Source organism: Dermochelys coriacea, chromosome 10, assembly GCF_009764565.3.
Source record: "Dermochelys coriacea isolate rDerCor1 chromosome 10, rDerCor1.pri.v4, whole genome shotgun sequence".
Lineage (NCBI taxonomy): Eukaryota > Metazoa > Chordata > Testudines > Dermochelyidae > Dermochelys > Dermochelys coriacea.
Window position 1 is genome coordinate 22,801,708 of NC_050077.1, and position 16,070 is coordinate 22,817,777.

The 16,070-nt window shown below is 38.0% G+C and overlaps 1 protein-coding gene and 1 long non-coding RNA gene across 4 annotated transcripts in view; one reads left to right on the forward strand and one right to left on the reverse strand.

Moving 5' to 3' along the window:
- TXNDC11 (thioredoxin domain containing 11) overlaps positions 1-16,070 on the forward strand; it is a 104,461-nt gene that overhangs the window by 20,099 nt on the left and 68,292 nt on the right. For all 3 annotated transcript variants that reach the window (XR_006274690.1, XM_038418453.2, XM_043493675.1), the window contains one exon: positions 8,553-8,646. Coding sequence is in view for 2 of the 3 variants with exons in the window: in XM_038418453.2 (XP_038274381.1) it covers positions 8,553-8,646 (94 nt within the window). In the remaining variant the exon portion in view is untranslated. The remainder of the gene's footprint in view (positions 1-8,552; positions 8,647-16,070) is intronic.
- The window catches only part of LOC122456062, a 90,609-nt gene that overhangs the window by 12,472 nt on the left and 62,067 nt on the right, over positions 1-16,070 (reverse strand). The window contains exon 3 of the long non-coding RNA XR_006274692.1: positions 7,516-7,654. This is a non-coding gene — a long non-coding RNA (uncharacterized LOC122456062). The remainder of the gene's footprint in view (positions 1-7,515; positions 7,655-16,070) is intronic.

Sequence of the window (16,070 nt, forward strand, 5' to 3'; positions counted from 1 at the left end):
ACGTACTTCGCTAGTGCTTTTTTCATGTTGTAAAACAAGGCAAATATTTAGATGAGTTGATGTACCCCTGGAAGACCTCTGCATATCCCCAGGAGTACGTGTACCACTGGTTGAGAACCACTGGTTTACCATAGCTCATCTAATACTAAGGACAAGAAGACTTCATGATTTAACAGTCTTTACAGTGTAGTAGTATCAGAAATGGATAGAGATTGTGAGTTGAGCCAGTGCTAGTGTAATCCACACACCTTCTGGGTGTGGTGTTCTGTCCCATTTTTTTTCCACCAGATTCATCCGATGAAGTGAGCTGTAGCTCACGAAAGCTTATGCTCTAATAAATTTGTTAGTCTCTAAGGTGCCACAAGTCCTCCTTTTCTTTTTGCGAATACAGACTAACACGGCTGCTACTCTGAAACCTGTCCCATCTAGTGGCACTGAGACCACTTAGAGAAATAAAAGGAGTCTGTCGGCTGTTACACTAGCTGCTATGCATAGTAGCAAGAGCTTTCCTTTTTTTTTTTTCTCTGAGACATCTTCCTTTTTGGTTAATGAAAGTGCTGTAGTACATTCTTAAGGTCTGTTGTCACATCTATATAACTAGCAGTTTTTCACATCATGACATATTTAATATGTTTAAAATGAAGTGAACCTGTCAGTAGTATATATTATGAAGGTAGATAAAGCAGTTGCATTTCTTTCATGCAAACCTGTGTAATTTCATAGCTACTCAACTGATTAAGAAGTGTATCTCTGTTTGTGATGCTTGATTCTTCTTTTGCTTTCTGAGGATACAACTGGCAACTTTGCCTTTAAATTGGTATGGTTTGATAGACACATGTAATTATGTATTTGCCTTTAAATACCTCTAAATTGGTATGGTTTGATAGACATATGTAATTATCTTTCTAAAAACAAAATGGGCCCTTGAGTTCTAGGATACTGACAGATGCTCTTAAAATTGGGCTGTATTTAAAAATATCACTTATTCTATTGAGATAATATTTGTTGTTGTTTCTCTGAAACATAAAAGCAGCCTCAGGTAGCCATTGCTTAAATCAAAATGCAATGTTGTACAAATGTGCTCTAAAGTTGAGACAAGTACAGTTTCAAATAATTTAGCTGGAAAACAATTTTCTGTTTTGCAGTCTGGTATGTATAAGAAAGAACCTGTATGCTACAAGATTGATGCATGGGGAAGGATCTTCAGCTGGATGAGTTGAAATTGTGTTTTGAAGAATGTTATATCTTCAAAACAAAGCATGATGCAACTTGAAACACTAGCAAACAAAGACTTTTGGTTTCAGAGTGGTAGTCATGTTAATGTGTATCAGCAAAAACAGCAAGGAGTACTTGTGGCACCTTAGAGACTAACCAATTTATTTGGACATAAACCTTCGTGGGCTAAAACCCATCTGATGAAGTGGATTTTAGCTCTTGAAAGCTTATGCCCAAATAAATTTTAGTCTCTAAGGTGCACAAGTACTCCTCGTTGTTTTTTTTTTTTTTTAAAGACTTTTGGATTACTTCTAATTCATGGCACCTGGAGATGTCCTGAGGAAGAGCCCAAAGCCTCAGAAGGACAGTGAATAGCAGGAGGATCTGTAGGGTGTCTAGATCCCATACTGTTTAACGGATTGTACATCAGCAAATAAAGCCCTCATCTTGTAAAGGGATTGCTAAAAGCAGATCCATATGTTGACATGAATTCCTTTGCAGAATCTAAGTTTGTAATTCATGTGTTGGTCTAAATGGCATCCACTGCAAGGCATGCAAGTTGGGCATAAGATATTTTCTAATGGTCGCCTCTGGTATCAGACATGTTATGTCATTTTGCACTGGCTGCAAGACAGAGGGTTGCATTGTGACAGCCCAGAATAGGGGGAATTGCAGTAGTCAAACTGAAATGACAAAGCCTTGGGTGAGCCTTGGGTGACAAAGCATTGATGAGACTGAACTTTGGTGGCAAATTCTTTTCTTCTGTTCTGACAGATATGTTAGTTGCACTTCATGAAGGCTTATTTTCCTTTTAAAAGGACAAACTTCTGTTTTTGAGCTCCAGTTATTGTGCACACACGGATTCTTATTTGTCTTTCTCCTTTATTGAGCTTTTTATTTACAGCTTTTTGCAGTAAAAATGATAATGCCACAGTGAGAAATGTATACTGATATTAGCAGACATAGTATATATAAATGAATGGGGCTATTCTTTTAATTTTTAAAAGGTGATTATCTTGACTTGATTGTGATGGCTTAAAAATTGGGAGCCATCTTTATGGATAATACGTATATCCTCCTCCTTTTTTTTTATTTAAAGAAGAAAAAAGCTTTTTTTCCTTTCTCTCTTCTTTAATATTTTTACGGCTAATATTGTTCTAACCTTTTATATTCATGTATAGCAGTATTGCTTTGTGGTTTGAGCAAAGAAGTGATAGTCAGGAGTTACTGACTTCTATTCCTGTTTCTGCGCCTGATTTACTGTGTGACCCTGGGCAACTCTTTTCCTCAATGCTGTTATTTTGAAATGAATAGTAATTTTTACCTACCTCCTGATGGCTTCTGGGATTTAATTAACGTATGTAAGGTGCTTTGATATCTTCCAGTGGAAGAAGCCATAGAAATACAAGGTATTCTTTTTAAAATAATCATATTTAGTTGTTAAATGTCATTTGTTTTTAGTGCACATTCAAACTCTTTTCTCTCCCACTTTCAAAACTCTTCTATGTCCTTGCAAAGTCAGCAATATTTATTTTACATCTGGCACATTCTGTTTTTATAGGACAGTCTCTTATAACAGAGAAAACAAATCCTTGTTGGTTCCAGTGTAAAGGGAACTAAAAAATAGGTCTCCTTTGTCTTCCTTCCCTAACACATTTATGGCTAAATGAATGTTCTCCAAGCACTATGTCAGCTGTCTTGTGACTCTTGCCGGTACTAAAGACAACTGTTATGGTGAGGAGGGGGGAAAGAGCAGCCAACTCCATCAACTAGAGCACCAGTGAGATTGAAGCTGCCAGCCACAAGTGAGAGAGGCAAGAGTAGAGAAGAACGGAATTGGATAGCTATGCCATAAATTTAGGTAGTGGGGAGAGAAAAGGATCAGATGGCTGGGCAGCATTTGCAGTGGAGAGGAAACCCAGAACACCTGGAAATGTTCAGGAAAGCAGAGGGTGAGAGAGGAACAGATCAGTTAGCAGGGGAAGATGGGTTTAAAAACAAAAGTAGACCATGTGATTCAAATTTTGCCACATTAAAAAGCAGTAAAATACTTATAATTATTTTTCTAAAATTGCTTTTCCATGTAAGCCCAGGGACAGTGTGCAGCTGTGAATGGGAAAGGATGGGGTCCCTGAAATGACTTCTGAATTATGATGATGATCACTCTGTGGAAAAAGTTGGAGAATCTCTATCCTGAGGTATATGTATTTTGGTTTGGAGAACAGAAAACATGAGCAGATTTCTATGGATTTCCTCTCTTAACAGCGCGCCTTTTTTTGGCTAACCTCTTGTGTTGACCCTCATCTTTTACATGCTAAAATGTAAATTTCTTGTAATAAGAAGAAACCAAATTTTTACTATGACTGATCAGCACTCATTTTGATTTCCAGCTTTTTATAGCTAGAACTCAACCCTACAGTGTGTACATTGTGATTTCCTGTGTTTGGATCAGGGGAGAAGTCTGTGAAAAGACAGTTTGCTGTAAATTATTCTTTACGTCATATCACTGATCTTATTTTGGGGATTCTTTGTTTATGAGAGACATAGGAAAATCTCAGAATACCATTTGGTTTGTTTAGATGACCAAAAAAAGATTTAAACAATTTCTGAGCAGAATATTTTATTTTTTCTTATTGTGCCAGAGGACACATTTTGTAAGAGACTGATGTGATATATTTGGGAGAATTAGCAATTCATATTTACAAGTGTCCCTTTTCTTCCTCTTCATTTACACAGACAAAAAGTACATCGGAAGTGAAATTCTTCAAAATTAAATGTACAAAACATTTTTGATTGAATGTCGGAAAGGATGTAGAGAATTTTGATCAACATTTGACTTCGTTTTAACATCTTACTTATCTTTTTCTATTTCTTAGAATTATTGATGAGTAGACTGTTTCAAATCATGTGACCTATATGAAATTTAAGAGGAAAATAGCAAGTCAATGGGAAAGTGACTGTATAACAAAAATAGATTAGTAAAGATTAATAGATTGAAAAGCTATATTTAATGCCACAAAAGGGTCACAAACCCTATGATAAAATACCTGGTTGAAAAATGTATTATTTTCTAGATTTGAAAGTGCTGATTCTTCTCTCCCTAAAAATAGTATAGAACTCTGTTGAAGGCAGCAGTGGACTTACACCATTGTAAAAATGGTATGAGATTGGAACTGGAATTGTTTGAGAGATGCAGGAAAAATCGCAGAATAGTATTTAGGGTCTTAGACGACCCCCCTTAAAATATTTAAATTACTTAAGACTAAGATTTACTGCTTCTAAGAAATCTCTGAGTCTGTGTCCAGACTGCCTGTGTTTTTTGAGTTAGAGGTATCTAACAGTTATTTTAACAAAATGTTAAACTCTGACTGAGTTCTGCAGCTGTTTAACCAGATTATTCAGGAGCAACATCCTCCATCTGAGGTGCTTAAGCAGCAGACTTTTTTCCTTCAGTAGTGTCAGGTGAGAGACCTAACTGGCCTAAGAAGAGTAAACAAAAAACACAAAGATGCACAGCATGCTTACCTTCTTCTCATCTAAGGGAGACCTAGCTGGAAGGAGCTCTTCATAACGCCAACTCCCCCTTTTGCTCCAGCTCTGGGAAAATGCCTTTTGATCAGTGCAAGTTGAGTGGGTCATTTGTTCACCAGCTGCTTAGGAAGCTGGCTCCCATCTCTGCTACAGTAGTGCCCAGCTTTAGATCAGTGATAAGGGAACAATCTCCATCGTAGCCTGTGTCTGTCTAGGGAAAATTGAATTATCCACCTCAGGAATTAGGCAAAACTCTCCTTCCTTTTCCTTTCTGCCTGGCTAGGTCAGTAGCAGGGAGATGTTCCCACTGGAGTACTCAGCTGACTGTACACATAGGAAAGTAGACAGCCTTCATCTCTGTTAAGCTACCTCACCCCAATCCACAGTTCCTTCCTTAACTTTTAAGAGCCTTAGCAGATAGAGTGTTTTTTGTTGGTGGTTCTGGGCCCAAAAGATAAGTTTCCCCTTTAAAGTGTTCCTCTCCTTAAGAACAACGAGGAGTCCAGTGGCACCTTCAAGACTAACAGATTTATTTGGACATAAGCTTTCATGGTTAAAAAACCCACTTCTTCAGATGCATTGAGTGAAAATTACAGATGCAGGCTTTATTATACTGACACATGAAGAGAAGGGTGTTCCCTTACAAGTGGAGAACCAGTGTTGACAGGCCACTCAAGGGACATATCCACATTAGCTCTGATCATGCTAGTATGCTAAAAATAGAGTGTAGCTATGGCAGCACAAGCAGTATGAGGGGTTAGTGGCCCTAAGTACCTGCCTAGCATCTTGGATGTTACGTACTCGGGGTGGCTAGCCCCTTGCGCCACTGTGGCTATCCTCTATTTTTAGCATGCTAGCTTGATCAGAGCTAGTGTGGGTATGTCCACTCAAGATGGGACTGTGGCCCTGGAGCTCGAAGTGTACACATATCTTTTGATTCTACTTGTCCCAGAAAAAGTGAGGTAATCCCTGGTGACTCTATCTTCCTTTCTCAAGAAGAGAAAAAGAAAGCATGCTTCATCAGACAGCAGTATAGATCCTGTCACTGTTCTAGTGCTGAAAAGACCAAGACCATGGAGACATGCTTCTTCCTCCCAATGAGACTGGGGGCAGATGGAGGTAAAATAGTCCAAGCAGCAGGACAAAACTAGATTGGAAAAAATCCAGAAGCCCTTAAACTGTCCTCATCCTCCAGTTCTTCCTCATTCACAGAAGAAGGGGAACTTTCAGAATCAGAACGGTTTCAGAAGAGAGAGAAATCAAGAGAATTCCAAAGAGGAAGTGTCCATTTTACACCACACTAAAAAGAGAATTGAGATCCTGGTGTAGTTCAATCTCTCAAAAAGCCCAGAAGAACCAATCTAGTAAAATAAGGCAAAATGAACAGAAAACATTTCCCAGTATCTTCTAAGTAGGAGCTGTGTATCCCCCTTCATTTGACCCTCCCCAGAATCAGCGAGTGTGTAGTCCTTGAATCCCAGAAGTGACAGAGATCCCGAACTTTTACACATGTCAAAAGAATGTCAGACTCAATCTTTCTTCCCAAAGTGGGAGCAGTATGACTTTTTTTGTTTAAAGGTACAGCTATACTTGTAGGTAACTTCCTTTCTCAAACTATTGGAAAAAGGCTGGAAGCTAGTTAAAGATTTTGTTTTGAAGCCTCCTTTGTGCCCCTTTGAATATCTGTAACTTCTGGTACTTTTCCAGAAGCATTCCTGTCTTGATGTAGGATGTAGTTTGTTGGTAATATCTCCCAATCAGTTGCTTTGAAGGATCGCAAACTTCATGTAGAAAATAAAGATTATATTTTATAATCCATATTTGAATAATTTATCATTCAAATCAAAGCCACCTTATGAATAAGGTGGTATCTCACTGGTTGCTTCTCTTGCATTGGATGCTTCTCTCAACTGCTTACATTTCATAGTTCCAGCAATGATGGGCAATATTGTAGTAAGTTGAAATATGTGGCTGGGCTCTTAAAACATCTCTCTTGAGAAGGAGCAACAGAACTGCTTGCAGTATTCATGGTGTGCTTGTACGATGGATTTATGTAGTGTAATTATGATATTTTCTGTCTTTTTATCTGTCCCTTTCCTGATGGTTCCTAACATTGTTAGCTTTTTGGCTGCTGCTGCAGATTGAGCAGGTGTTTTCAGAAAACTATCCACACTGACTTCAAGATCTTTGTTGAGTGGTAACAGCTAATTTAGATCCCATCATTTTGTATGTATCATTAGGATTGTGTTTTCCATGTGCATTACTTTGCATTTATCAACATTGAATTTCATCTGCCATTTTCTTACCCAGTCACTCAGTTTTGTGAGATCCCTTTGTAGCTCTTCACAATTTGCTTTTCCAGTTATGGGCCTTATTTGAGTAGAGACTGTCAGGCATGCCCAGTTGTCTAATGTGGGGTTGTATGCGTGTGAGAGAGAGAGAGAGAGAGAGAGAGAGAGAGTGTGTGTGTGTACACAAGACCGAGAGAGCGTGTGTGATATGGACAAATGTCTGTGTATTTGGGACTTGGACGAGACTACAGAACTCATTTTCAGCTGTACTTTAAGGCAGAATTTGAAATGTGACACCTGATCTTTTTCACTTAAAAGTTATTTCCCTAGGAAAAGTGAATGCAGAGAAATCTTCTTGCATCATAGAACAGTGAAAGGATAACCATCTACACTTGCAACAAATAAAATTCAGTATTTCACGTTAATGTTAACAAGTTACATTTAGTGTTCATTTTTAAAAGGTAACTTTTAAACCTACTTTGTAGTTCTTTGTCCAGATAGCAGTACAGTTATCAAGAAAATGAAGTGTGAATAAGAGTCCGACACCTGAGCTCCAGGTCTGGGAACATGCCTCCTGATCAGTGCAAGTTGAGTGTGTGATGAATTACTTGTTTTATCTGCAAATGCAAATATAAATGGTTCAAGGAAGGCTGTCTTACATTCTGATCTGTCTGCTCAAGTATCTAAGTTCTAAGAATCACTTTTGTACCCCTTCACTATTATCACATGAAATGGGATCTGTAATCTCTGGCTATTTTGATGTGACCAGTATTCTCCCCACCCTCAACCCAGTCTCGATGGACAAAAAATTTGTATCTCTTTCTGGAGATCACAAATCCTTTAAATCTCAAATTACCTGGTTGCCCGGGCCAGGCTCTGGGTTTCTTCCCTTTGTTTTTGTGAAATCAATCTCTCGCTGATTTCCCTTGCAAGAATCTCATATGACTGATAGCTTCCCAGTGTGATGTAGACTGGCAGTCATGCAGAGGCTTCATATATAGATGTGAATCATGCACAGTATAGTAAAAACTTAAAGAAAACCAAGTATTTTACGTTGAAAAAGGGTTACAGTTGACTTCATTGTACAATGACATATTAAATCCCAAATCTCAGTTTCAAAAGAACGCAGTATGGTGCTATGTAGAAAAAGAAATATTCCATCAACATGGTGGTGCTGAAGCTTGACTCCTGCAATTATTTTAAATTATTACCATTTACTTAGAGAATAATGTAACCACCAACACAGGAAATATGTAACTGTGAAATTATAATGTTCTGCATATATACATATTTGGTCTTGTGCACATTTTCCAAATTATAGTATTGGCTGATTTTTTTCCCCTCCTTTTAAGATCCACTTTTCTTGCAGAGAAAAATGGCTAGTTTGTTTTTCCAAAACAAAACAGCCCATTAATGTTTAATCTGTTTGTTTTTTACTATAGTTAAATAATTGCAGTGTCCCATAAATGTGTACTTTTGTAATAGCTTAGCTAACTCTAATTCTTATTCTTGCAGCCTGGAGTTCTAGGATATTTTGAGTTCAATGCTTCACCTCAGCCTCCCGGTTATTTGACATTCTTCACATCAGCATTACATTCATTAAAGAAAGGTAAAAGCTTAATCTTAAGAATTTAAGGCACCTTTGCAAATAGTTTACATATGTTAACTTCAGTTCTCATCTGAAATATTTTGTAATTTGAGAATTACAGCTCTTAGTATTGGTCTGACGACTAAGTTGTATTCCTTTGTTGATAGACAATGAATGGATTAAGGAATAAAACAAGAATTAATTAAATAAAAGTTACCTTATATATTTTGTGGACAGGCAGAGTGGAATAAAATACATAGTGTGTTTATCCTTCGTCACATTTTCATAGCATAATAAATGTGATCTTCATTTTGTATATAGTTTACTAAATATATCAAGCAAGTCTTATTTGCCAAGTCTCTCCACTTTATTGAAGGAACTGCAGTTCCTGTTTCATGTCACATTTCATTGTCTACTATTTGAGTACAAAAGTAGTCAAAAGTAAATATAATTTTTGTAGCCAAATGGAAATGAAGCAAAATCACAAGTCTAAGTAAAATTGAGTACATTCCTGTTTTTAAAATCTGATCCTTCAAACAGTTACACTTGAGTGGCTTTACTCATATGAGCAGTCTCTTCAAAAACATAGATTTGAGACTGCTGATTTGCCACTTAAAGTTCATGGTATGTTTGTCTATTTTTCAGGTAAGTTTTGTTTTACACTGGAGTCAAAAGTCTGGTAGTACAAGACGTGACACTGGGGCTCATCCTCAGGTCTTTTTGTTTAATTTAGCTTCTGGTTTTTTCACTTTCCTCATCTTACATTACTTAATGTCTCGGAAACATCTTGTAAAATCTCTTCAAGTTACCTTTTCCACTGAAAGATGCTAAACAAAAAAATATTTACTTCCTTGGGCGTAATTATGGTAAAATGGAGGTAGATTCTTCTTACATGGAGCTTAGGTTAGACAACGGCTAACAAAAGGAGATGCGCCTCCCACAGTGGTCACTTGGAATCAAGAAATTTGACACCCTCCCCCCCCAAAAAGGTTATGTATAAAGAAACACTAAATCTTTCTTCATTTCTTTTTTTAAGGGGGAAAAGTAAAACTCTGAGAGTGGGCTCTGTTGCTGACTGATGATCATTGATTTGGTTTGTCTTTTTTAGTGGCTAGTAGATAGATATTCATGCTGATGGGGGTGGGTTGACTATCTAAGCAAAGGACATATCTGTATTTTGGAGAGTTTTATTCTAGTTTCCAAATTAAAGGAGAACTAACCCTCAAAATGTTTCATGTTTCAGTGCATAAACATAAAGCATAATGTATTTATATGTATTTTGAAAGGTTATTTTAAAATGTAATTGTGTTCCTGTTATAACTTTTTAAGTGCTGAGCATTTTTGCCACATTTCCTAGGAGCAGAAGCAATGATGTCATAAACTAAAGTGTTTTACACACCACTGAGCAGGCCTCCCTAATTAAACCCATCAGTTTCTTAACTCTGAGTACATTGCAGAGAAAAGTGCACAAAACATTCCTGCATTTAAAATGCTTCATCTCTGAAACAAGAGCTCGTACACCAAGAATAAATACAGTGTAAAATATAATTACAAAAATAACTTAAAGAACATTATTTGTTTTCATGTTTTCAGCCTGTAAATGTCATAATTTTTTTAGGTGTAATGAACATGGTATGTGGTTAATTTCATGCCACATGTTGCGGAAACACTAAATAATAAAACTTTTACAGCCTCTTTTATCCAGTTTGTTGCATACATTATATTAATTCTCACAACACTCTTGTGGAAAGAGTAACTATCATTGACCCCACTTCATAGGTTGGGGACCTGCGGCATAAAAAGATGGAGTAGCTTGCCCAAGATAAGTGACTAGGTGGCAAAACTTGGCAGAACAGAGTAGTTCCAGCTTTGAGTTTGATATATTATTAATTAGTCATCCTTTGAGACCCAATCCTGATTATATGTTTTTAATTTTCCTTAATTTGTGTTTTAAAATGCTGAGGAAGACAAGTTGTCTTATTTTTGCTGGTTGAGTAATTCTTTTGTTAACTCTCTTACGTGTTTTGTTGTATACATTAAGGTAAACTAGATACCTTATAAAGAAAAGGAGTACTTGTAGCACCTCAGAGACTAACAAATTTATTTGAGCATAAGCTTTCGTGAGCTACAGCTCCCTGAATGCATGTGATGAAGTGAACTGTAGTTCACAAGTCCTCCTTTTCTTTTTGCGAATACAGACTAACACGGCTGCTACTCTGAAACCTGTCTAGATACCTTATAGTTTGCACTAGCCGGGTCTATACAGGGCAGCTATAACACAGCACATTAGAATACTTTACAAATTACACCTCTCGAATGTGCTTTGCTGTGACATGTAGACAAGCGCTTATACTCTTAGATTGTTCAGAAGAATTATGCTGCCATCTTTACCGCATACTATTACATTAAGGTTTAATCTATAAGGTATTTATTATGATGGGAAAGCAGAGTAGGAGGAAAAAGCTGAGTGTTGCTCTGTGGCATGAAATCCTGTTCAAGGAGCTGATTCTAGAATGTATAGAACATGGATGTCAGTGGATATGGGTACTTAGCACCTTGTAGGATCAGATCATTAATGAGATAAATTATGAATAATTGCTTTGTTGTGACATCAGATTTTTGTTCAACTGAAAATTGAACTTTGTGAATATTTTTCATTCTCTGAATGTGTAATCGTAGAGTTCTTAATTTTTAGTTCTTCTTTGTGTAATTATCCACATGGATTCAACTCTTTTGATATTGTGTGCCATGCACCCTGATTTTTTTTTTGGCCAGTAGTGTCTGTCCAGGCTGTGCCTGCACCCTAGCTGTCCTTGTGTATCCCCACCCAAGAGCTATAAGAGGGAATGGGCCCTACTGACCCTCAGTTTCTTCTTACTGATCATGCCAGTGAGACCAAACTCCTGCAGTGTTCCCCTGTTTTCTGTGTGCACTGTGCTACTGACCTTAGTTAGGAATCTTACTATTTAGCTGATTGTTAGTTAATTCATTCTTATAGTTATTTAGATGTTGCCCATTGCAGGGAGAAAAAAATCTAATCTTTTCTTTAATAGGTTTCAACTTTGGCACAAAGTGCCTTGGTGCATGGAGCCTGGTACCTATCACCTCTGTACCCCTAGTGAACAGACATCAGTCTGTTGTAATTGCACCTGACCTTTGGCTCACATGCCTCCAAGCCAGTTAGATCTTGGCAGTATCCAGTCACTGTTCCCAATTCTGAGCCTCTAACGCACGCTTCTGGGTGCAGATCTCCTGTATGACCCCTTGGGATGTAGGACTCTGCAATCCAGCTGCCCTAGACCCTTAAACGAGTATTGTGACTCCCTGCCAAGCCTCCCCATTTGCTTATGCATGCTTCCCTCAGAGTCCATCTCAGTGGGCATTCTAGTTTATAGTTTAACTCTTTTTGGGAACCACATGGCAGGTAAAGCAAGGAACACAGGCTTTGCACAGGGGTTTCTAAAACCACAGTAACAAAGCGTACAAGAGTTACTGGTGTTTAGAAGGAACAACAAAAGCCTGTACACTCTCCCCCTGAGTCTGTGTTCACCCGTTCTGATTAGTCCTTAAGTCCAGTCTGTGTGTCAGGCAGGTTGGTCCTTTCAGCCGTCTGAACCATATATTTCTTCTGTTTTTTGGCTGCTGAGAGAGTGAGAAACTGAGCAAACCCTGCTCTTAAAGTTTCTGTCCCCTCTCTCATGTGACTCCCTGACCAGCTTCAAAGCCCCAGTTAGGTATTTAAAGTCCTAGTTTCCCCTGCAGACAAAGGGGAAGAACCAGTTTCCTTTAGTTTGGCCACCCTCTTTAGCAAACTCATTGTTCTGACAGTCACCTTGGCAACTCTTGTGTTAGTCACTTCATGGAGGTGACTGGCATAAAATAAGCTGCCTTGGTCTATCTTAGCCATCTCTAAGCAATCACAGCTACACACTCAAAATGCAAATCATGTTCTTCAAAATGGTGGTGTCAAGGAATGGTCACAATTTGATATAGACATGTACAGACATATTAGTCCATCACACCAACCTCTTCTCCCCCCGAGACAAGACACTACATATAGAGTGGTCCATTCCTTAGATGACATTTACTCCTCCTCATCCCCATCTAGAAACATCAGGAAGTCATCTTCCATTCACCTCCCTCTCCTTGGGTAGCACAATAGAATCAGGAAGAAAATGAAGAGGAAATTCCGTAAGAGGTATCAGGAAAAGATCAAGGATTCATAGGGAACGTCCCTTCTGATACCCCCCCTCAGTACTCATATTCCTCCTAACTACAGGCTGTCCATTGTATGTGACGATGACATCGCAGCATCATATGTGTTCTCCTGACTCTATAGTCCAACCTGTAAGTAGCAAAGAGAGCAGATATGTGGAGCTCAGTCTACACCTTTACAAGACACTATTCTTTGGTAGAGTCGTTCAGTTCAGATCCTTGTTTCGGTGGGACTGTCCTGCAGTCATTGTTTGAGGACTCCTACAACCCAGCTTCAAACAAACAGACAACTGCTTGTTAGTCACCAAGAGTGCTAGATGCTCACTTGAAGAAGAAAGAACGGTTGCATACCCTGCAATAATTGTGGTTCTTTGAGATGTGTTGCCCACATGGATTGCACAACCTGCCCTCCTTCCTTGCTTCTTTGGTGTTCTGCTCCTCCAGGATCCTTTGTTGGTGAAGGAACTGAGGGATGATTGGATTCACTCCACACTTTATGCTTTCAGGGGGTGGGCAAGGACAAAAGGTCAAGAGGACTAGATGATCTGGTGGTCGCTTTTGGCCTTAAACTCTATGATGTCTAAGATGCAGACATGGCCCCAACAGAATCTGCTGGCCAAAAGAATCTGATCTCATGCGCATAGGGCACATATGCATCAAGAGTGGAATTGTGTGGACAACATACCTTGAAGAACAAAAGTTACTGTAAGGTAAATAGCCATTCTATTTTTTTATTAAATGAAAAGCCAGCTATGCTATAAAAAGGATAACTGGTGTGTATAAGATATATAATCTCCTCAGGCAGTCAGCTTCAAAAGAAGCATCACTCTGCACCATAAAACATTTTACCCATGTTGTCTACTGCCAAATGAAACAAATGTGTGACATTACTCTGAGACACTACATGATAGTGCTAGCTGTCCTGTGACTATCAGGAAAAAAGGCTCCAGTAATGATGCATCCCTGGCAGGCAGAGTTGTTCACCTATTTCATAAATATTTTTGTTAATTAATTTTGTTAAACAGATCTTTAGTAAAAACCAGTATATTTGCCAAAAATGGCAAGTATTAATTTAAGAGTTGTTAAAAGTTATGCTGATGGAAAGACGAGTGCTTGAGAAACCTTGCCAGTCAGTGTTTGCAAAACATTTAAAATGGTTAAGAATTTTGAATTGTAACTTTTTGTCATGTGATGATATGGCAGTGAACAGAAACCAGAGATGTCAGAGGCAGCTGTATTTGCAGAGAAATAATCCATCGGAAGCTTGCATATGGATGAAAAGTTGCATTTCGTGTAATTTAAGCAGTGCAAATGCTGGCCAACTTGCAGAAGGTCCTTACTTGCTTATACTGGATGATGGAGAACTTGGGTATTGAAATTTATCTGCCTTTTTAGTTAGAAAATATTTTGGCATTTGTGCCACAGGAAAAGAATTATCTTTGTACACAAGTTTTTAGGATGGCTATTTTTTTGAACTTGTGCTGAATTTCATAGATTTTTTCAGTAGATTTTTATTGTTTCCATTTTTTTAAAAAGTGTTATTCTGTCTGCCTCCATTTGACTAGTGCTGTGACATTAACTGGCTTTGTCAACAGTTCTGTGGGTATCTACTGGTATTTTTGTTATCTTCATGGTTCTTCAATTCCTGAGTGACAGTGAATTCCACTGTATCCTGCTGCAATCTGTTGTTTCTAGCAACTGCTGTGCCAAGATGCAGTTGCTATATTCTTGTACTAGTAGTACCTGCTATTTTGATTTCAAGATCTGTCAATTTCTTAAACTTTTGTTCTCTGTTTTCTTTGTGCCCTTCTTTTTTCGCTTCTGTGCTGCATATGTGTATCTCATCTCTTTTTCTTCCCCATCCCCTTTCCCCCTTGTTCCTATTGTCCCTTCAGGAAGCATTCAAGAGCAGTTGAAGATGAACAGTTACCTTGCGGCTTACTTGTAAATTATGTGATATTCTTTCCCCTGGGTCTAAGAAGAAAAAGAGCAGAAAATGCAGAACGCCTGTCATCATGAGCCTATTTCTAAGCCTTGCTTATTTACTCTGGATCTGATAATTTATCCCTGTGTTTCTGTGGCTTCCCACTAGTGTACAGTTCTCATCCAAGGACTTTTTTCTTGTTGGAAATGTGTATTAGACAGCTCCCTGCAGGACCATGGTTAGTGCCAAACCAAGACTTGCAGAGTACAAAATACCAACAACTAAGTCACTGACCTTGGGGGTAGTATTTACAGGCCTCAGAGGGATTAAATCAGTAATAGTTGTGTTTTCACATCTTCCATGGAACACGTTTTTAGAAGTTTAAAACCATTATTATTTATTACCCATTTCTTTATTACTTATTATTTGTGTTGTTGTAATGTGTAAAGGTTGGGGGCCCATTGTGCTAAGCACTGTACAAGCAGGATACATATAGTCCTTGCCTGAAGAGCTTATCATTTAAAAGACAAGGCAGAGAAAAGATATAGTTAAGCAATAATATTATTTACATTCTTATAATTAAATATTTACTTGTTTATCTCCCCCAAAGACATGAGCATCCTTTCTTCCTTGAAGTGTTCTGCTAAGCCCTCTAGTAGTTTCTGGTGCACTGGGATGCAGTTCTGTAGAAGGTACTCAAATTTGCACCTTTTTGATATGAAAAGATTCAGGCTTCTTTAAAAAACGATGACGAAAGTGAGAGAGTCTGGGTGGGATTTTGTTGAATAATGGCTGAACTGCTACATATGTTTCCTATTTATAAATAAACAAAGGCAGACATCTCTCAGTCTCCATGACAACAAAAGCAGCCACCTTACATACCGGTGAGAAAAGGGATAGAATTCTGTAGAAACAGGTTAGAAAGCATACATGGTGATAATGTGCAGCTTTCTATATCTGTTTTTCAGTTTATATGGCATCTGTTTAATACTCTAGGTGCTATAAATCAGCAAATATAGAAATATAAGTGTGTGTGTGTGTGTGTATGTATATATATTAATGCAAAGGTTAAAGACACTGTCAACTTATTTTTTTTAAATGACAAAACACAATTTTCTGATACAGCACCCTTTAAATAATACATCCTGATTTTTTAAAATTCTTTAGTATTTTTAATAAATATTTTTTCTCTCTCCTGTGGATGCTTGAATATTTTCAATAAGGGAGAAACTGACTTATGAGGGGAAATGATGACGCTAATTGTACACAGAGTACTATCAGATGGACAGAGTAAACAAACTGGAAA